The sequence below is a fragment of the Populus alba genome, chromosome 2, assembly GCF_005239225.2.
Source record: "Populus alba chromosome 2, ASM523922v2, whole genome shotgun sequence".
Classification (NCBI taxonomy): domain Eukaryota; kingdom Viridiplantae; phylum Streptophyta; class Magnoliopsida; order Malpighiales; family Salicaceae; genus Populus; species Populus alba.
In genome coordinates, this window is record NC_133285.1 from 8,664,936 (window position 1) to 8,686,408 (window position 21,473).

General features: G+C 34.6%; 2 protein-coding genes, 1 long non-coding RNA gene, 2 other non-coding genes and 2 pseudogenes across 5 annotated transcripts; 1 reads left to right on the forward strand and 6 right to left on the reverse strand.

Moving 5' to 3' along the window:
• Positions 1 to 930: 930 nt before the first annotated feature.
• Positions 931 to 1,742, reverse strand: LOC140955290 (uncharacterized). Its single transcript, XM_073407548.1, has 3 exons — positions 1,624 to 1,742; positions 1,483 to 1,516; positions 931 to 1,395 (listed from the first exon to the last, which is right to left on the reverse strand). The coding sequence occupies exons 1-3, from the start codon at positions 1,740 to 1,742 to the stop codon at positions 931 to 933; spliced, it is 618 nt and encodes a 205-aa protein (XP_073263649.1).
• A 54-nt stretch (positions 1,743 to 1,796) lies between these two features.
• On the reverse strand, positions 1,797 to 4,090 carry LOC118057802 (uncharacterized). Its single transcript, XR_004689029.2, has 4 exons — positions 3,868 to 4,090; positions 3,742 to 3,786; positions 2,490 to 2,534; positions 1,797 to 1,951 (listed from the first exon to the last, which is right to left on the reverse strand). It is a non-coding gene; the product is annotated as an uncharacterized lncRNA (long non-coding RNA).
• LOC118057838 (small nucleolar RNA R38) lies at positions 3,006 to 3,091 on the reverse strand. The gene has a single exon (XR_004689042.1). It is a non-coding gene; the product is annotated as a small nucleolar RNA R38 (small nucleolar RNA).
• LOC118057836 (small nucleolar RNA snoR20a) lies at positions 3,171 to 3,258 on the reverse strand. The gene has a single exon (XR_004689040.1). It is a non-coding gene; the product is annotated as a small nucleolar RNA snoR20a (small nucleolar RNA).
• Positions 3,328 to 3,410, reverse strand: LOC118057840 (small nucleolar RNA snoR64a; annotated as a pseudogene).
• Positions 3,535 to 3,617, reverse strand: LOC118057839 (small nucleolar RNA snoR64a; annotated as a pseudogene).
• Positions 4,091 to 12,083: 7,993 nt separating the features above from the next.
• Positions 12,084 to 20,725, forward strand: LOC118057803 (uncharacterized). The gene is made up of 11 exons (XM_073407654.1): positions 12,084 to 12,271; positions 12,483 to 12,980; positions 13,103 to 13,201; positions 13,347 to 13,549; positions 15,270 to 15,463; positions 15,627 to 15,735; positions 15,852 to 16,159; positions 17,041 to 17,457; positions 18,391 to 18,472; positions 18,585 to 20,165; positions 20,397 to 20,725. The coding sequence occupies exons 2-11, from the start codon at positions 12,892 to 12,894 to the stop codon at positions 20,555 to 20,557; spliced, it is 3,243 nt and encodes a 1,080-aa protein (XP_073263755.1). The 5' UTR covers positions 12,084 to 12,271; positions 12,483 to 12,891; the 3' UTR covers positions 20,558 to 20,725.
• Positions 20,726 to 21,473: the final 748 nt, after the last annotated feature.

Genomic DNA, 21,473 nt, shown 5'->3' on the forward strand with positions numbered 1-21,473 from the left:
CCAAGTTACTCTGCCATGGAAATAAGTAAAAACTGATTCCAAGTTACTTGTCAAGCTCAGTAGTTGAGGTTGTTGACAGATAAGACTCTATCAAACCTCTGCTGCAGCAAATCGTCGGAGAGCTACACCAATGTTTTTAAGAGAGTTTATGTAAGAAACATGAGCTGCTGCAAGATTGTACCTTGAATCAATCGCTTGCTTTATGACCTTCCTCCGTTCCTTGCACAGAGCCAAAGGTTCAGTTTTGTCAACTTTGGAGCCGGCATAACCCATTTTTTAGCCAAAATATTAAGGGTGGGTTCATAAAATTAACTCCATTTCTCAAGACTGTCAACAGAATCTCTGCAAATGAGGCAATGGCTTCCACAGAAACCTTTCACCTTTCACCTTAAAACACAGAGGGAACATGAAAAAGCTAACCTTTCACCAACCACACAGCCTTGGTCAAGAAATAGAGCAAAAACCAATTGAACAAAACAGTTAAGGTAATTTTGAACAACCAATTCATGTAAATTAACAACCAATTCCATTAAAGGGGCAACCATTTAACATTAACCATTGAACATTGTAATTCGTAGATAAAATACAACATTACAACCACCAATTTCTCATACAAGTTTGTTAACTCCCGTAAAAGCAATTTAATAAAATATAACAGTTCATAAATTACCGCAAATGCATATGCTCATATGCCTTAAAATCAAATGTGGAAGAATACAATGCCTAAAACAAACTTCGGCAATTGGAAACTACTCTTTTAAAAACCGGCATCCCATTACTCTGCAACAAAAAAAATAAACATGTATAAATATCGTAAGCACTTGAACATACTTAATTGAATTAACAGTTAAGATACTTAAATCATACCATGTCAGCTAAGCACGTTTAGTTCGTGCATACATTCGCTGCAACCATCTCAACTTCTGTTGGTTATCGCCCATACTGGCCCACATTTCTCTTTTCCTTCTTGACATGAGAAAACTCCGTAGCGAAGTCGTGGAAGTCATCTTCAATTGAAACTCCAGGAATTGAGTGCAGCTCAGCCATCACCTCGGGGATGCTACAACCTTCGCGATCCATATTAATAGACGTCGAATCACTCTTGGTCGACATACTCTCAAGAAGATTATTGCACCTTGTCAGCAGCTGAACACCAATTCCAGATGTTTTTTTCTTTCTACATCGCACATCGGCATGATCTCGTTCTTTTCTTTTGCCGCTGCTTTTTGTATTGCTGCTGGTAGACATATTTATCTCTCCAACCATTCGAGCCATGTCAGTGCAGAAATCTGGAATCACATCTTCCTCTGAATCACCGCTGCCCTCTTCCAAACCATCATCAGCAATGTCGGCATTGCTTTGTACCAGGATCAACACCACTGCTGGCAGGAACACCTGATGAAGGAGCCCATGCAAACGCTCCAGTTGCGACAATGTTGGAATACATTCGGTCAAATTTATTCTTCAAAGAGGGCTCAATACCGACATGTCTGAATTTTTTGGCTCCTCTAATTTCCTGCATATAAATTAAATCAAGTAATGAAGGATCAATACTAGTAAAAAATTTTAGGGCTGGAATTTTGAAAACAATAAAAGAAATTGTTAGGATGACAAGGAATGTACCTGAATTTTTGTTTCCACCACTCATCACTAGCTGCAATTGTGCCTATTTCACTATTCCAGCCAACACCGGTTTCAGAAACCAACTTATTCCATATCCTCCAATCCTTTTTTGCATCCATCCCATTTGTTTTTCAATTGTGTTTTTAGTGAATGCATGCCCAGTTTGTTTCTTTAAATGATGTTATAAGAAATTTCCACCCCGTTTTATCGAAATGAGTATTAGGTCTCATTCCCATATCAATTGCCTTAATGCATATATCAGAAAATATATGCAACATGTCTTTTGTCCAAGCAGCCTTATCAAAAGATTCAAGACCTTCCATGATATCTTTTAACACATTTAAAAAAAAATTGAAATCAATAAATGATATCAAATAAATAGTGGCACATACATAAACCGTGGACTATAAAAACAATAATATAAACAATAAATGTTCAGCACATGCATGTATTTGAATGGGAAATGTTCACATTCATTTGTAATGAAATCTAATTGCAACCCATTAATTTTGAACTGCTCAAAAACTCAGTTTCAGCCATGATAAAATATTTGAATTATCAAGCAACACTTCATTGCCATCATGTTGTTTGGAAGACAAAAACAAAGGGAAAAAACAAATAGAATAGAATATATTTTGCTAAAGTACATAAAACAAAGAACAACAAACAAAGCAGTATATAGAAGCAATTAAATTTTGCTAAATTCAAAACAATTGATGAAGGCACAGTAAACAGAAGACAATTAACAACAGCTATGAAATTTATCAATTGCAGAACACACGGTAATTGATCATGCAGGTACACAGACATGCAATTTTTCATCTAAAAAAATGAAAATGAAGATGGAGATAAAGGCAGGAACTTACCTCAGTCTATAGGTGTCCAGACCAGCGCAGTTCTGCAACTTTGTCCTACAAACAAATACACAATGGAGACCTAGAAGATAAATTAAATTTTCAGCGACGATTACTACAAAATTGACATGGTATATCAACCAAGTACACAAAAGCATCACAGAAATGAAGGTTTTCAATTCCAGAACAGTTTTTGGAAGTAGTTCCGAAGAGACATAACACATTTTTTTAGTTTATTTCATGAATGGAGAATAAAGGACTATGCAACGGTTTTTCCTAGCAATGGGATAAGTATGCATGTCTGTTTGTAACTTGCAAAGACTGTGAGCAGTAAATCGAAATTTGTAATCGAAAACATTTGTGCTGCATGGCAAAAATCAAAAATATTTCTGTTCAAAAATAGCTTTAAAAAGTTACTATAAATCTAAAGGAATCAAGCAGCAACACATAGAATTACTTTTTTTTCCCGGTTAAACAGACCACTGATGGGATTACAACAATTTATTAAAAAAAGCTTGTAAAGAACTCTACAGTTTCAGATTCAACAATAATCAGCACTAATGCATCAGCCAGGGATAACTGTTATTTTTTATGTTTTCTCATCATGCACAAAAACAGTAGAAGTCCAGAGCAATTTTTTTAGCCTGTGAAGAAGAAGATAGGAAAAAAAAAAAAAAAACTAAAACCATTCAAGCCTCAAACCATCCTAGTTCATGCATTTCAATAGCTAGGCAGATCCATAGACCTGCTTTCAATGGAAAATAGAATTGTCATCATAGGCTACCAGCACAGTAATAAAAAAAACCCATGAAAGCTGAGACTTGAAGACATAAAAGCAGAAAGATAGAGATCATCAAATCTTCCTATTCAAGAAGCTAAATCATAAGAACCGAAACCCAAATAAGAGGCAGAGCATTCAACAATTCAAAAGATTGGTCATTTGCCTCTCCAGATTGAAAAAAAAAACCATGAAAATAGTATTGTCATCATTGGCTGCCAGTAATTAAGAAAAACCCATTGAAGCCGAGACTTGAAGACAAAAGCAGAAACATAGAGAGCATCAGATCTTCCTATTCAAGAAGCTAAATCATAAGAACCGAAACCCAAAAAAGAAGCAGAGCATTCAACAATTCAAAAGATTCCTCATTTGCCTCTCCAGATTGAAAAAAAATAAATTCAAGGAATTGTTTAAAGCAATGCAGCAGCAATGAAATTTTTCATCTAAAAAACCGAAAATGAAGATGGAGCTGAGGGAGGAACTTACCTCACTCTCTGCGTTTTTGTTCTGCAGCGGTGTTGCAGCTGTGTTCTGCAAAATCAAAAACCCATTACAGAAATTAGAGTTTGAGAAACATGAGAAATTAGAATTGACAAAGGGAACAAACAGTACCTGGTATCTCGCTCGTGGACCTTTCCCGGGACCAATCTCTTGGTTTTTGTTCGTGGACCTTACGTTTGTGTTTGAATGAATGGACAGAGGAGGAGGAAGCTTGTCTGGCGTTGGTGGTTAGGGCAAATAGAAACGGGGTTGTAGCAAGAGAAGAGAGAGGAGAAAGGTTTGGGGAAGGAAATTGGGGTTTTTTAGTTCATCAAATTGATCTGCAACCGTAAGAAAGTTTTTAGAGGTTGACCGTAATCCGTGGTTGGGAAAGTTCGGTGGTGAGTTGAGAGGTGAAGGAAACTGGGCGTAGTGAAGAAATTTTTGGTGAAATTTTGGGCGTAGTGAAACTGGGCGTAGGAAACCGCATGAAAGATCTACACTTCCAGTGTTTGTTGTGACCGTTGAGAAATTAGAGGTTATTGCAAATTGATGAGGGACAGAGAGAACTGTTAAAGAAAGCAATTAGAAATCGTCGGTGATGAGAGAGAGCTGAAACGCATGAAAAGCAAAAGATAATAGCTTTTCATTTTTGACAATTGAAACGCATTTTCTAGTGGGACCCACGTACAAATAACCTGTGGTTCGTGGTTACCAAACAGCTTTTTACTGCTTTTTTTTTAAACCGCAGCCGCACTAGCATTGCCAAACAGCCACTAAGGCTGCAGGGGAGAGAAAAGTTAGCAAAACACATTGATAACTTTTTTATTATTTTCTTTCCACGTAGGCATGTAGGTACCACAAAATCAAGGCAAAGTTAAAGGAATTCAAAAGTAAAGTAAAGGATAACAAATATATTTACTGTAAGAAGGATGTATCTCATTAAAAAATTTTACAGCTACTCACATTTAATTACCAAATAAAAAATTAATGTCTTGCAGGGGTCAGGTTCCTTGTCACCTCTTCATTCCGCTCCTACAAATAAACTTCTGAAAAAGCTCAAACTTATAACCATTAAAAAACAATAATTAAAGTTTATCTTCATTCTAAAATAGAATGTGCAGTAACAATTTATATAAAATACTTGAAAACTTCGTTTACAATAACTATCAAATCTTAAAAAAAATATATCAAGAAATTACTGATTTCTTAATTTTTCTATAAATTTCACAAATCCATATTGATTTTGCATGATTGCTGTCTTTTGAGTGGAAAATCAATTTATAATAGTAAAATAACCATAAATTCATAAATAAATACAAAATACAAAATACAAAATATATTTTTATTATTGAGATTCATATATCATGATATGAAAATATTTTTAATTTTATTCATACATGTACATGTTTGTGTGCGCCTACATTATAGTTGAAACAAGATGATTTTCATAGTATCAAATTATAATTGAAAAAACTATATATATAATGGAAAAATTATTCCTAATTATTATTTTAATGTGTGATTTATTATTAAGATTTAATTTCAAAACAATATTTCTTTTTATAATTTTATCAGCTAAGCGTGCTTTTAACCAAACAATATATATGAAAGCATTTTCAATCAGAGAACATATGGTAACCAATTACCTTTTATTCTAGACATGGTCATAGACCCATGATCTACCTATCAGCTAAACACATATTAAACGCAGGTGTCAAATTGAGAATTTATAAAAACATATTCCTATATTATAAAATTTGAGCTATAGGATTCGAAGTAGATGTCCAGCATGTCTGAATATTCTTACAAAGAATTTCCACTTCCAGCAATTACCTGAGTTCTTTTTTAATTTTATTTACACAATCAAACAATCCATTTAAACTATCTAAATTTAGTTTATAAACAATATATAAGCAATACATTTTTTTTTTTGCTAAAATTGAGTGCGGTTTGTACTTTTTGAATCATTTTAATGTGCTGATATCAAAATAATTTTTTAAAAAATAAAAAAATATTATTAGCATACTTTTCGGTACGAAAAGCTATTTGAAAAGCAACCGCTACCACACTCTCAAACACTTTCTATAAACCCTAGATATGTTCAATTTGTAAACCCTACATTTTGTGGGAAGCTTTCTTTTGCAGTGATAAAAAGAGGTAGGAGTGCATAAAAAAATAGTTTATTTTAGCCTTTCCTTTATAATGCAAATAAAAAAAAAAGAAAAAAAAAAGAAAAAAGAAGAAGCCAAACACTCTCTAATTTATGTTCACCTTCCCCGTGCATCAACAGATACAATCCCATCACAGTCCCTGCAAATCAAGCTAAGATAACAACGTCGACAGCCACCCATACCAGCAAATCCTCTACATGAACCACCATAACAGTCTTTTGGCCAGACAACAGCGCCTTCAACCTTGGCAACCAGACATCCATGGCAACACACTATCTCCCTCAACTAGCTATGGTAGTTTTGACTTCTATAACAGTAACAACAAAATAATAAACGGGCTGTCTGCACAACAAATCAAATTTTGAAAGAGGCGTGAATAAAAAAGAGTTTTAAAGGTCTTCCTTGTTAATTTACTTTTTTGTCAATTACTTAGTCATTTTTTATTTTATTTTAGTTGCACTTTTTTTATTGTTTTGATTTTTTTAAAAGGCCAAAAAAAGTGTAAAAAAATCACAAAAAAGAAAGAAAGAAAGTTGATCATTATCTTTTAAAAACATATACCTGATGATTCTTTTGAAAAACTTGTCCTCCTGTCCTTACTTTTTACATGAAAGAAACATATTAATATTAATATATACATTGTTGTTTTTATTAGAGATAATGAGATTTGAATCCCAATTCATGTGCTAAACTACCAAATTATATTTATATTACCAAAAAAATATTATAACAACTTGATGATAATCTTTGAAAGAAACCATCTTAAACTATAATTCGATAGAATTGAGTTCTTCCAACTCGAGAGAAATGATAGGGACATTAGAACTATAACATGATTTACATATGGGTATAATCGTTGATAATGGAGGGTAGCCCAACCTGTTGTTTTTTTGGATGAGAGATTAGGCTCATCAAAGCCTAATTTATTATATTTATTATTGGACTTTAATTTATATTATTCTATTATATTTTTATTGGTTAATAGATTTTAAATTCAAATTTAATTCTGATTAAGATTTTATTATTTATATATAATTTTTCTTGACGTTAAGATCAGTTGACAATGAATTAATTAGAAACTGACATCCTTTTGCCTCCCAGCCCCTCATTTTCCTCTTTTTTTCAACTCCATTCTTTCTACAACACTTTTCTTCTAATTTTTGGTCTTTTAAATTATCCCCTCTTGTTCTCTTTTAAAATCAATCTTGGAACCTTTTTACCCCTAGCATGCTCCTCTCTGCGCACTAGCTTCGTTACCAATGCAATAATGTGGGATAGGATGGCATTTTAAAACCATAAATGCATTTAGATTATCTAAATGGAGGCTCACGTTGGAGAGTGATGTTTGAAATTTCTACTGCTTCTTGATGAAAATATGAATTTGGCTATAAAATCCAATAAAAATCAAATTTAATACAACTCAAAAGCCCCAATAAATTGGTCAAACAAAAAAAAACCCAAAAACCCTCCCAAAAATTCACAGATCTTTCATGTGAAAAATTGAATTCAACTGAACCGAAATTGATATGTTTAAACTGATTTTTTCTCTGGCTTGATAATACACGCATTTGGTTTGGTAGGTTTTTTTTATTTATAAAAAAATCGAATTAAATTGAACCGAAAATATTGAACCTAAAGGCTTATGATAATTCAACAAACACCTGCATTATATAGTATAGTTTTATTTTATTAAATATTAAATATTTCCTTAATCGCTAACGTATGTATGTTGTAAAATGCAAATAACCTCCTTTCTGTGACTCACTGCCACTTTCCACTCCTATTTTTTTTTAATTATTGTTCAATTCACATGTGATTATTGTAGAAGTATTGTGTAACCATTTTGTAACTTGTACATACCATGTAAGAAATAAAATTTTAGATGTATTTGCGCATCATGGGAGTTCATCATATATCGACAAACATTGAGGCTTTGAATATATATTTTACATAGACATACTATTCATATAAAATCAAGTCTTTAATGTAGACTTACATGGCTTTCACATAAGGGATGATAAAATGCAATAAAATATATGATGATGTTTTTGACCTTAAATGTATTAAGCATGCATGAATGTGAATAGAAAGGTGCATCTACATGTTGATATCGATCCAACTATCAATCCTGTAATGATAAGAATGTCGATGCATTATTTAGGTGATCTTAAAGATGGCAAACCACTTGAAACCAAATATTTTGTTACTCATGATCTCGAGATTGAAAAAGTAATATTGTATTTTAATGATTTTAGTCCCGACAAGGATCAAATAGGTTTTGAGATGAGTGTTGGTGGTGGTGGTGGCAATGATAATGCTAGATGTTCTAGTAGTGGTCCTAATGTGGCTCTAAAATGGGTATTGATAATGATGTTTATGATGATACTAGAGGTGAAATGGATTCTGATGATCGTAATAATGATGAAATAGATGATCAAATAGGTTTTGAGATGAGTGTTGGTGGTGGCAGCGACAATGATAATGCTAGATGTTCTAGTAATGGTCCTAATATGGCTCTAAAATAGGTATTGATAATAATGTTTATGATGATACTAGAGGTGAAATGGATTTTGATGATGGTAATAATGATCAAATAGATGATCAAATAGGTTTTGAGATGAGTGTTGGTGATGGCAGCAGCAATGATAATGCTAGATGTTCTAGTAGTGGTCCTAATATGGCTTTAAAATGGGTATTGATAATGATGTTTATGATGATACTAGAGGTGAAATGGATTTTGATGATGGTAATAATGATGAAATAGATGATCAAATAGGTTTTGAGATGAGTGTTGGTGATGACAGCGACAATGATAATGCTAGATGTTTTAGTAGTGGTCCTAATATGGCTCTAAAATGGGTATTGATAATGATGTTTATGATGATACTAGAGATGAAATGGATTTTGATGATGGTAATAATGATGAAATAAATGATGATTATATCACAACAACTCTAGTGGTATTTTAGTTATTTTTAATCTTCATAGGTTTTTTTAATATTTATTACAAATATAACGGCACACTTGTAAATAGATATATAATTTTTATTGATTTTTTTCTATCATCAATTCATGAAAATGTAAAGTGTCACTCACCACACCATCAAAGTGCATGATGAAAAGTGTAATATTTAAAAAACTGTTTATAAAGTGAAGAAAAATATGACCAAATCTTGGAGTGCTTAATGTAGTGTTTTATATATATAAAAAATTAATTACAAAAGTAGAAAAAACAATAACTTTAGTCAACTAAGGATAACCTATTAAGCCCGTGATTTGTGTTATAAAATCGAGATAAGTACATAAAAAGAAAATTTAAAAAAAATTACAATTCTCCATTTTTAACATATTTAATATTGAAGGCTGGAATGAGAAAAAAAAAATCACAAGACTAGTATATATAACCCAACAAAAAAATAAAAAATAAAACTATGAATCACAATTCTTAAAACAATCTAACATTACATGATAAAATTAATTAATTAAAAAACAAAACAAAGTTAGTGAAGAGTAAAATTAAGAAAACAATTAAAAAAATCACAATCCTTTATAATGCAAATAAAAAAAAACAAAAACAAAAAAAAGAAGGAAAAACTGCTACAGAAAAAAAAAAACCAAAAACGAAAAAAAAAATGCGACAGAAGAAAAAAAAAAAAAACTGAAAAAAAAAAGCAGACTATGGACTGCATTGTGCAGTCCATAGTAAAAGGCTTAAAAAAAAAAGAAGGAAAAATAAGAAAACAAAACAAAGCATGCGCCACGGGTTATTTTTTTTTTCTTACATAAAAAATATCAAAAAATGCTAAGATCTAAGAGTGTTATGTCTTTCTGCAAAGATATACTCAAGAGCCTTTGGTCTAGCTGCAACGCTTGACCCAAGAGTAATATTTATAATAATATTAAACTTATATAACTCAAGTTTAAGTGAGTTTGGTTGTAACACTAGACCCAAGAGCCTTGAATGAGAGTCTAGTTGCAAGGTCGTGTCATAAAAGTATGATAATTAAAAAGAAAAAAAAACCATATGAAGAAAAAAACTAATGAAAAAAAAGAAAAAAAAAATTGAATTAACTGGGTTAACCTTTCAAACCAGGATAACCCGTCAAACCTTAGATTCGCGTCATGAAAGTTTAATAATTAAATAGAAAAAAAATTGACGGGTCAACCCATAATTAACCGGGTTAACCTGTCAAGCTTGGAATACGTGTCATGAAAGTCTGATAATTAAATAGAAAGAAATTTAACATTAATAAACTAAACTAAATGAAAAAAAATTAATTAAAAAAAAAAAAAGCAAAAAAAGAAAATATCTAGTTAATTCGTCAAACTAGGTTAACCCGTCAAACTCGGGATCAATTAACAAACTAAATTAAACAAAAAAAAATTAAAAGGAAAAAAAACTAAGAAAGAAGCAAAAAAAAAAAACCCATAAAGGCATAAAAAACAAAAAAAAAAAAAACGAAAAATAATATATATTATAATATAATAATATAATTATATTATTATTATATATATAATAATAATTATATATAAGTATAATTAAAAGGCATGGGGAAGCTTTTCCCATGCCTTTTAGAGTTTTTTAATATCTATTTTAATGCAAAACACTCAATATATGGTTGTATGGTCTCCAGCTGAAGAATTCAAAATTAAGGTGCAAGAAAAAGCTCGTAAATAAAGTTTATTACTTAATATACTAAAATGGCTTAATACCCTTGTTTCTCTTCACATAGATGCAAAGCATTGTAAATTGGAGTAATATAATAACAACCAAGCCCTTAACATAAAAAGTTGCAATGCCAAGAGAAAGGAATGGGGTTATTTTTTTGTTGGGGTGCATTTGACATTGAAACAATGATTGAGAGAAAATTGTTAGCACAAGTTTTGGTGAGGCTGCAGGTCATGAAAGAGCGGGCACGTGGTGCTGGGGCTACCCACGCAAGGACAACTGGCACTTAAACTGCATGACCCTTGCGCAAGGCAAACCCTGGCACCACCTAGGGCTTTGGTCTTGGCAAAAGACCCGATTGGCTATGACAACCCCAGCACCACGTGGCGATTTGGAAAATCCAAATGCCACTTGGTTGACTCCACTGTGAAGGGCAAACCCAAGGGCCATCTGGTGCTTGGGTCTTGACAAAATACTTAATTGGCTATGGTAGCCTGATTGTCATATTGCGCTAGGGCAGCCCTGGCACCACATGGTGTTTCCCATTGTTATTATAATATTATTACTTATAATAAAAATAGTATTATTTCCACCACAACTGATAATATTTTGAGTATTCATATTATTAATTATAAATAAAATAATAATATTTATAACATAAAATAATACTATTTTTTTATACGGATATTTTAAATTTTAATAACAACAATAATATTTTGTAGCGCAAATACTATTTACTATACAAATAAAACTATTTTTGATATTAATACTTTTAATTATAATAAAAATTAGTATTATTTATAATATAAATAATACTATTTTTTATAGTAATACTTTTTTAATTATAATAAAAATTAAAATATTTAAAATCTTTCATCAGGACTCGATAGAATTGGGTCACACTAGATCCATTGAACTGGGTATATGACACCAAACTCAAGACAATTAGATCCTGCTTCAGACCCAAGATAATGGGCCCCTTTGCCATGACCTATGCGCCACCTAGTGCTTGGACGACTCCAATGCGAGGACCCAAGTGCCACATGGCGATTAGGTCTTGGCAAAAGGCTTGATTGACTATAATAGCCCCACTGCAACGTGGCGTTTAGATCCAGATATGTCCGCGCTCAACCCCAAGTTTGGTCTGGATGCGTCAGCGCCCACCCACATATGTTAATATAATAATATGTGTTATAAATATTATTTTTTCTCTTATAATTCAAGGGTTCATATAAAAAATATTATTACTTGTGCTCTAAATGTTATTATTTTTAACCTGGTCTGGTTCCTGTTATGGGTCGGCTAGGTCCCGGATCAACCAGCTGGGCTATGCCGGGTTTCAAAACTATGACACCACATTTGGTTTGGTTGAATTTTATTTATTTATAAACAAATCGAACTAAATTAACCGCTTATGATAATTCAACAAACACCTGCGTTATATAGTATAGTTTTGTTTTATTAACTATTAAATATTTCCTTAATCGCTGACGCAGCTTGTAAAACTCGAATAACCCCCCTTTCTGCGACTCGCTGCCACTTGCCACTCCCAATTTCTCTCTCTAAGAAAAATAGAAGAAAAGAAATAGCACCAATCGCTCCGCTCAAATGGAAAATTTCGGAGCTTGAAACCCTAATTTTCACACACTCTCTCGCGCGCTCTACCTCCCTCTCCGCTTCTCCTTGGATCCAGGTAGCTCCTTTCTTAACAAAAACCCTAGTCCCTGGAGGTTAGCACAAATGAAACCTCAGGATTTAGAATTTGTCTAATTCGATCTAATATCCAACTTCTTTATCTTAAGAATTTTTTACAATCAAGCGCTGTTTAGATATCTTAGGGTTAAGTATTTTAAACTCCGGTTTTAAAAACAAAGAAAGAATGAACGATTAGTGATATTTTGCAGATATGTGAAAGTCAAGCTTCATTGTTGGGCTAAGTAAGATTTTGTCCATATTTCTTAATGAATTTTATCGTGGATGGAGCTGGATCAGTTAATGGTTTCAGCTTGGTGTTATCTTATATTTGACCATTTCTTGGTTGGTACTGACTTGGGCGTGTTGAATCTGATTGGACATGCGCTGGATTAGTGATCATTGACGAATTCCTGGCAGTGAATTAGCAAATTTTTCTTAGTGAACTTGTCTGGGTTATATCGAGGAATAGTTTTGGACATATATAGTTTTTTGAAAACGGAGAGATGGTGATTGGACATATGAGCATGGTTTAGCTGATGCGGGATTTTGTAAATTTGAGCTTACTTGTAGTGACTAGTGGATAGAGAACAGGAGTGATAAAATTGTGTTTGGTTGTCGATGTACCTAAGCTTTAGCAGAATGAGTTTACCAATTGAAGATCAACTTGGAACGAATCAGTACTTGGAAACAAGCAACGAACCACAAAAGTAATGACATTTCTTTCCTGTGCACACGATTTTCATGGTTGATTTGATTTTTTTTTTTTGTGTTGTTCATTTTGTTTCTGGTGGGATTTTAATAAGTGATATTGGCTGTTTGAATGATACAGGAAGCTAAAAATTTCATATACAAGAAAATTTCTACTATCCTTGAGTGAATTGGATGTTTGCAAAAAATTACCAAGCGGGTTTGATGAACCATCTCTAAGGTATCGCAGGTTATGTGGTTATTTCTTGTTTGCAGAACCTTTGTCTCTTACAAATTTGAATGAAATGGTGTCTGTTGTTGTCAATATTGCTACCGCTTTCTTCATGTGTTGCTGTGAAACTAATTCCCATTTTCTTCCGTGCTAGTGAATTTGAGGACACTTCACAGGACCGATATAGAATTCCTGTCAGTTCATCATCACAAAGTTCTAGACGTAATGATAATAGTTCATCCCCACCCACTAGAGGGGACTCAAGTAATTTTTTTCGAGGTATTCATGGAAGGTGGGATAGTCGTTCCTCTGGAAGGAGTGATCGAGACAGTGACTCTCAATCTGATTGGGATTCAGGTAAGGATTGATGTAAATTTGCTGTCCTGGTGATTGTTCCATCATGTGGCCCAGCTTGCATTTTTGGGTCCTGGTAATAATTAAACAGTTATATTAAAAATGTCAGTACCAATGCTATGGTTATTTTTACTTCCATTATGAGAAGCTAAATGGAAAAGCTGCTACATCGTGAACATCCAGTTACTCTACTAAGAGTGGGAAAGAATTCCCTTTCCTTGTTAGCTGGATGGACTAGGATTTATAAAATTAGTGCTCTACTATCATCATGTGCTACATCTGAAAGTAATACCTTGAGAATTTTGTAATTTAAGCCATTTATTAGTACCAAGCTGTTGATCAATTACTTCATATTTGGCAAGATTGAGTTTGTTAGGTGGCATACCATTTCAAAATATGATATCGATCAAATGGCTCTTCCAACAACCACTAGTGCAGTGCTTGAGCTTTCATTGTTATTGAGAAACCCTTCCTCCTGCATGTTCGAGAGAAATCTCAGGCTCATGTCTGTGGATGTAGCCCAAATGTGGAATTGTTCACTGCTGACAGCCAAGAGAATCAAACTCGTGTTTTGTGTAGACCTACATAACTTGAGTACCCTCTAATTGTCATTTAAAATTCTAGTTAGTTTTTCGTTAGTAAGTAACTATTATACCACACAGATAATCATCCTTTCCTCTCTGTTTATTAAGAAACGAGAAGATGATTAAACCAACCTGTTAGGAAAAGAATAGTATAACTCACAGGGAATGACCTCCTGTGTTTTCCCAGCATAAGACTGTGAATCACAGGCTTTTGAAAAGTGATTAGAGATTTTGGAATAAATTGGTGCATTTTCCCTGCAAAAAAACTTGTGATTTGTTCCAAAGGAACAATCTACTGAGATGATCTTTAATGCTGGGAAAATGTAAAATTTCTCTGTCCTCTGCTTTGTATATTTGAATGAGTTTCAAGCCTTAAGGTTGGCAATTATTTTGATGCAAGTTGGCTTATTGTATCATGGCTTAACCTGCTTATGGAATTTGAAGAACTTAGTTGCTTACAGTTAATTTTTAGCACACACCATGCAGGAAATGTGGGTTCATAAATATCTCTACTTTTTTGGGATTTTCAGGGAATGTGATTTTTTTGGAACTGTAGGAAATTAGTAGTAGTTAGCAGAATGATAAATACCAATTCCAAGCTATTCCAAATTCTCCTATCATGGATGATTTGGCTATGAAATGCTGACAGACTTAAGCTTGAGAAGTTTAGGGCTGATTTGAATTTGGTTCGAACTTCCTCCAAAGCTTGGCAGAAGGAAATAGGATGTAGTTTGTTGTTCATGTGTAGTATGTACTCTGTGGTCATTAGACAGGTGAATGGGGTTTCCCTCCTCATTTAACTCAGCAGTTTCTTTTTCTCTCATGCCCTACTTCTGGAACAAAAAGAGCAGACCTATGAATGTGTATCATGTTTGTGTTTGTCATGCATCACCAATGACTTTGATTCTGTTGGCTTCTCATATTATACATGCATCTTGTATGATCTTGGGAGAACTCTCGGGAGAAACATAAATATTCTCAATGTGTCTATTACGGCAGTCATTTACTAAATTTCCGCGGCTATTTTTTAATATATGCTGTCTGTGAGATTTCAATGGACTGTTGGTCTGTAATGCAAATATTTAAATTACAAATCCAGCCACGGTTATTGACTGGATGAAGAATGTGTATATGTCTAGATTCTGGAAGGCGTTACATTAACCAATCTCGGCGACCTTGGCAATTACCCGAGCATGATGGACTTCTTGGAAGTGGTTCTTTTCCTAGACCATCTGCATATGCTGCAGGGCCATCAGCTCCTAAGTCTCGATCTAATGATCAATTCCAGCTCAATAGGAATAATGAGCCATATCAACCGCCTCGCCCTTATAAGGTGAAACCTGTTCTTTTTTGTTTTGTTTGTATTATACTGTCAGCCATTTAATGTCTAACTGGGTCTGGGTTTGGTGGTATGTATGGCTTTTAATAAGTACTTTAGCCTTTTTCTAGCAATTCTCCTCTTGAAGTTTGTATAACTCCTCTGTGTAACATTTCAGGCAGGGCCTCATTTGCGTAGGGAGACTAATGATTCACTTAATGATGAAACATTTGGTTCATCTGAATCCACAAGTGAGGACAGAGCAGAGGAGGAAAGAAAGAGAAGAGGTAACATCTCTGTTTCTATAGGATTCATATGGAAGAGCAAGCAATTCTACTTTGCTTCTAGTCCAGTGATAGGTTTCCGTAAATGAATGCAAGTTTAACATATCGTGTCCTTTCAGCTTCTTTTGAATCAATGAGGAAAGAACAACATAAAGCTTTCCAAGAAAACCAGAAACCAGAAAAGTCTAAAGATAAGTTTGATTTTACCGAGTTACTGGAGGATTCAAAAGATGATAAAAGACTTCTGAATAGAACTAATGAATTGGACAAGACTGTGATACAACCTATGCCAACTAATGAGCTTGATAAGCCTCTCCATCCCTCACAAGCTCCTGTACCTAGACCTCTTGTGCCTCCAGGATTTTCAAGCATGATAGCAGAGAAGAGTACGGGAACAAAATCTTTAACCAATCCTCTTCCTTCAGAGGTGATTCTCTTATATTTTTCATCAAATATATGTGCATTGAAAACTTGGCTGGTCAGGATGCTCTTCATTTATATCCTTTTCGCAATGTTATTTTTGACAAGTAGTCCTCAGGCTCTTCCCAGTACATGGGGAGTAAGTTTTACAATGTTCTCTTAACATATTCTACATTCATGCCTCTTAAGCAAGGCTTGGGAGATTATCTAACATACCACAATCATGCAAGTGCCTATCATATGGAACTTGCATTTTTAATCTGTGTGTAATAGTCTTGTTGTCACACATCTTCCTCTTATCAAATTAAGCACAAGGCTTTGGCATTGCTAGTATATTGTTATGCTGCCCGTCAGAATTGTTAGGAAGTCTCCTGGCTGTGGTTGAAAACCTTTGCATCGCCATTGGCTGCTTGATTTACTTCTCTTTCCCTTTTTAGCTTTTTGATTGTTATATGATATATTGCCATTTACTTGTTCTTCACTCCACGATTCTGTTGTAGATTTTATTTATATAGTTACTTTGCAAAATAGTATCTGGTACCGATTAGTATCTCCACGGATATCACTTGCAGGGAGATATTGAATTTTCAGCTGAGGCATCCTTACGTGAATTTATTTTTAGATCCTTGCTTTTTCCTGTGATTTCACAGGCTCCCAAACCATTTAGTATCTAGGCCCATACTTGCTTTACACATGCATACACATGTTTCCAGAAACATTAATGAGAATGATGATTTCTTAGAACATCATTATTCGTTAAAGAGTAAGATTAGTGGCAGTGAAATGTGATCATGTGTTGGTGATGGTATTATGTTGCCCTGTTGGTGTCTAATCATTTGTCAGTAAATCATTACGTTTTATTAACTGTCCTTTTGTTGATTACTATAGGCTGGCAATGAACTTGAGCTAAGCATTTTGCAAGCTAAAGGTACTTGTGTTTTAGACTGGACTTCGGATAATCAAGATGGAAAACAATCTTCAGAGGGAATACATTTGAATTTGCAACAGCCTAGAAGCCCAATTGCTCGTGTTTCCATTAATAACAAGAGCGAAAAGATTCTGAATATAGCATCAGTTTTGGATGTTTCAAGTAAAAAAATTGACTCCAAGACTTCAAATCTTTCAGAAGTCTTTATAGCTTCTGAGAATTGTGAAGTCATAGATCTTGATGCTGAGGATGTCACAGGGGATAAAAATGTGGGTGAATCTGGTTCATCCCATTCAACCTCAATTCTAGACAAGCTTTTTGGCAGTGCTTTAACACTAAATGGTACTGCTTCTACTGGTCCCTCCAGTTTCATTGAGGTAATCCCTTCTCTCTCTTTTATTTTATGGTATGTATCTTCAGGCCCTCAGTAGACTCACTCTCTCTCTCTCTCAATGCTTATATTCATAATCACTTTATTTTTGTTTGCTTTATTCCTTTGGTAGTGCTAACTTTAAGGGCTGTAATGGAATTATGATTTGTTCAATTTCAGAATCCGCAGCTACCTTAAAAAACATTTGTTGTTCATGTCAATGCAAGCTCGTGTCAGTTATAATTGTTCCCTCATTCTACCATAGATCACTGAACATTAATCTTCCCAGGTTTCTGGGGTTTATGTTCACTGGAGTTTTGGATAAATTTTGTAAAGGTTTATCAAGAATGCATCATATTTAACATGGTTCACCTCGCTTATGATGAAGTTGCAATGAAGATCGTGTTATACAAAAGTCTCATGAAAATTTTGCTGTGGAAGTAAATTTCAGCCTTGCCATAATAAGATCAACCCTGAAATTTTGCTGCCAACAATGAAATTCTTCATTTTTATCCCATAAGGTACAGAAGTTGAATAAAGATTGTGGTGGAAACATGAAAAGATGCAATGAAATTACAATGAAGACTGTGTCAGACAAGTCTCATGGAAAGTTTTGCTGTGTGGAAGTAAAATATCCAGTGTCGCTAAAATAAGAACTGTTTAATTTTGCTCTGTAATAATATTTTTCACTTTTATCCCCATAAAAAAGGTACAGAAGTTGAATGCTATCAACTTGGGTGAATCAACTTCACTAATTCAAATGAATTTTCTTCTTCAAGTGGAACAGCATGGGTTCACTCCCAGCTAGTTTTGTCTTTCCAGAGAATGAATTGTTGCCTTGTGTTGTACTTGGAACTGGTGTTTTTTGAAGTAGAAAGTTCTGTTAAAGTTTAAAGCATGAATTGGTAGACTCTTTAAATATCTTTTGTTGTTATTTCAGCATCATGATGTTAAAGTAGATGACACATGGAGCCCTAAGACTGGTCAATCTTCCAAGTTTGCTCAGTGGTTTAGTGAAGAAGGTATATGGACAATACATTCATCGTTAGATGTTGTCCACTGTCCACTATCTCTCTTAGAGCTTAACTTGTATCTCTGTTCTAATTCTTTCACCCCACTTTTTTCCTTAAGCAGAAAAGAAACCAGTTGACAATCTCCCATCTAGCAGACCAAATGATTTGCTCTCGCTAATTGTTGGTGGTGAAAAAGGTGGATCCCAGGTTAAAGCTACCGATCACATGCTGCCAACGTTTCCCTTCCAGAGCTCTGAACTTGAAGACAGGCATATGTCATCAAATCTAAAGCCTGTCAGTGTTGAAAATAATGAGAAGAGGTCCTACACTGATAAGCCAGATGTAGTTCCAGCTGTACTTACATGTGAAGACCTTGAACAGTCTATTCTGTCAGAAATTACTGAGAATGGTTCAACTTTGCTGCCACCTGTGCATGGCTGGAGTGGTGGTCATGTTAAGTTTGAGCAGCCGAAAGCTGAATATCATGCATCCCAGCACCTTCTTTCGTTGCTACAGAAGGGGACAGGCCTGGATAATGCAGCACCATCTGCCAATCTAGGGATTAGTCAGATCAGTGTTGCAGACAGACTACAGAATACTGAAGTGGCAAATCCAAGCAATGCACCTAGCAAGCCGAGAGATGCAGATGCTGAAAACATTCTCAATCCAGGGAAGGCTTTGACTCTCGAAACACTTTTTGGAACTGCTTTCATGAAGGAACTGCAATCAGTAGGAGCACCTGTTTCTAGTCAAAGGGACCCTGTTGGACATGCAAATGATAATGCTCCCGAGTTTCATGGGCAACCCGTACCTGTAATAGATGATGGCTTCCTTCCTCCCACAGCTGAAATTGTGTCAAGCATGTCAAGTCACAGAAGTGGTGTCTTGGCATCAAAGCAAAGACAGCAAATTGTATCAGATAGAACTGGAGAGCATTTGTTAGGCTTTGATCCTCAAAATGAAGTGGATTCATCCCATCTTCGAACTGAACTGGGCTCTAAGATTGGTGGTTTTGATGGATCTGTTGAAATTCGACTTCCAGAAGACAACTTGATTGCAGTCAGTGGGCCTCTGAATCTCCAAAACTTTCTACTTGCCAGGAATTCAGCTAAATCTGAGCTATTACATACTCCAGGAACATCAGTTGATATTGCTGAGAAACTTGCGGCTCTGAATTCTGGATTCAGGGACGAAAGACCTGTTGTAGGTCAAGAAGGTCAACCATTTCTTCGTGGTCCTTATGATATTAGGGAGCCTGATGCTCAGTTTCATAATCTCCATGTCCAATCTTCTTCCCAGCTTCACCTCCCGCAGTTGAATCATCCAGGGCCGATGTTCCATCCATTAGGTTCTCATCCTGCAAACATGAATGCTCGGATGAAATTAGTAACCCCTGAGAACATTCATCACGATACTCCTAATAATCAATTCCTAGCAAATATGCTCCGCCCCCCTTTCAATCACCCCAGCCGCACACTGACTGGATTTGATCCTAGTACACATAAGTCTGTGTTACCACAAATGCACATGCATGGCAATTTTCCACCTGCTCACCTACAACGTGAATTTCCCAGGGGTGCACCTCTGCCTCCACATCCCAGCAATCAGGTGACTGGTTTTATGCAGGAACCGGGTCCAATGCAGGGTTTCCCTTTTGGTCAAAGGCAGCCCAACTTTGGTGCCCTTGGAACTCCACCTCAAGGTATAGACTCAGCTTCTAGTTGATTCCTTTCTACCTTCTAACAATTAAACAGATCGCCTTATATTGAACAACGAAGTCCCTCCTTTTCTGTGGGTTCCTCACTCTAATATTGTTCAAGTCCCAGAAAAGTTACGCTCACAGGCCTCGGCTATACATGATTTACCTTGTGTTCAAGGTATAAGGTTTATTTGTTGTCATGTCATCTGATTCTTGCTCTCAATGGATGGGCAGCTATCGATGTTGGTGGTGAAAGCAATCATCCGGAGGCGCTCCAAAGGCTGATCGAGATGGAGCTCAGGTCAAAGTCCAAGCAAGCTCACCCTTTTGCCACCCCAGGCAATGGTCCAGGAATATACGGTCACGAGCTAGACATGGGTTTTGGATATAGATAGTGGATTTCGACTGTGGTTGTGTGGCGATGCACTAACGATCTCATGCTTGGATCCACATGGCATGGTGAATGGGTTTGATATGCTTCTTCGGAAGGGATTGCCTGTGGTTGGATGTAATTAATGGAGTTGACAGGGAATTGGCATCTAGTTGGGACTTTTGCTTGCTTATTTCACATTTGAAAAATACCCCATCCCTTCTTTAACACACACACACACACACACACACACACACATATAAATTTATATATAAAAAAATTAAAAATATATTTTAAGAAACTCCTCGTCAACCCTGGTTGAGGTCAGAAATCAGTTTGAATTGTAACATGCGGGGATAATTAAAGTTCTCGACGACCAGAATCAGATCGCCTCCAGGCTAAACGGGGATAATTAGCTTCTGTTTTTTCGTTAAACCACAGATAAAAATAAAATTAGCTAAATGGGTTTTTTTTAATGGTCCAACTCCGGTTTTGTAGAAGCTTTTATATTTATGGAGATTTGTTTTTTTTTTTAATTTATTTTGCTTGTAAAAAATTTATTTTATAATCAAATATTTTTTTAAAAAAATTAATTTTTTATAACCACAACTAATTTTTTTTTTTTAAAAAAAAAAACTGTTTAACTATAAATGCCTCCTCAAAAATTATCTAACAGTGTTTTGTTTTAAATTTAGTTTTTATTTTTATTTTTATTTTATTTCTTCATATTATATTTAATAAAAATTGAATTTTATAATTTATTTTTTATAAGATTATTATAATTTTATTATTCGGATAATGAGTTTTAAAGATTATCTTAGAATTTTATTTTTTAACATAAAATAGAATGAGATTTGCTAAACTTACTGCGTCAAAAATCACACTGAAAACGTTAAGCTAATATAGTAAAAGAGCTACAGGAGAACCTCTCTCTCTCTCTT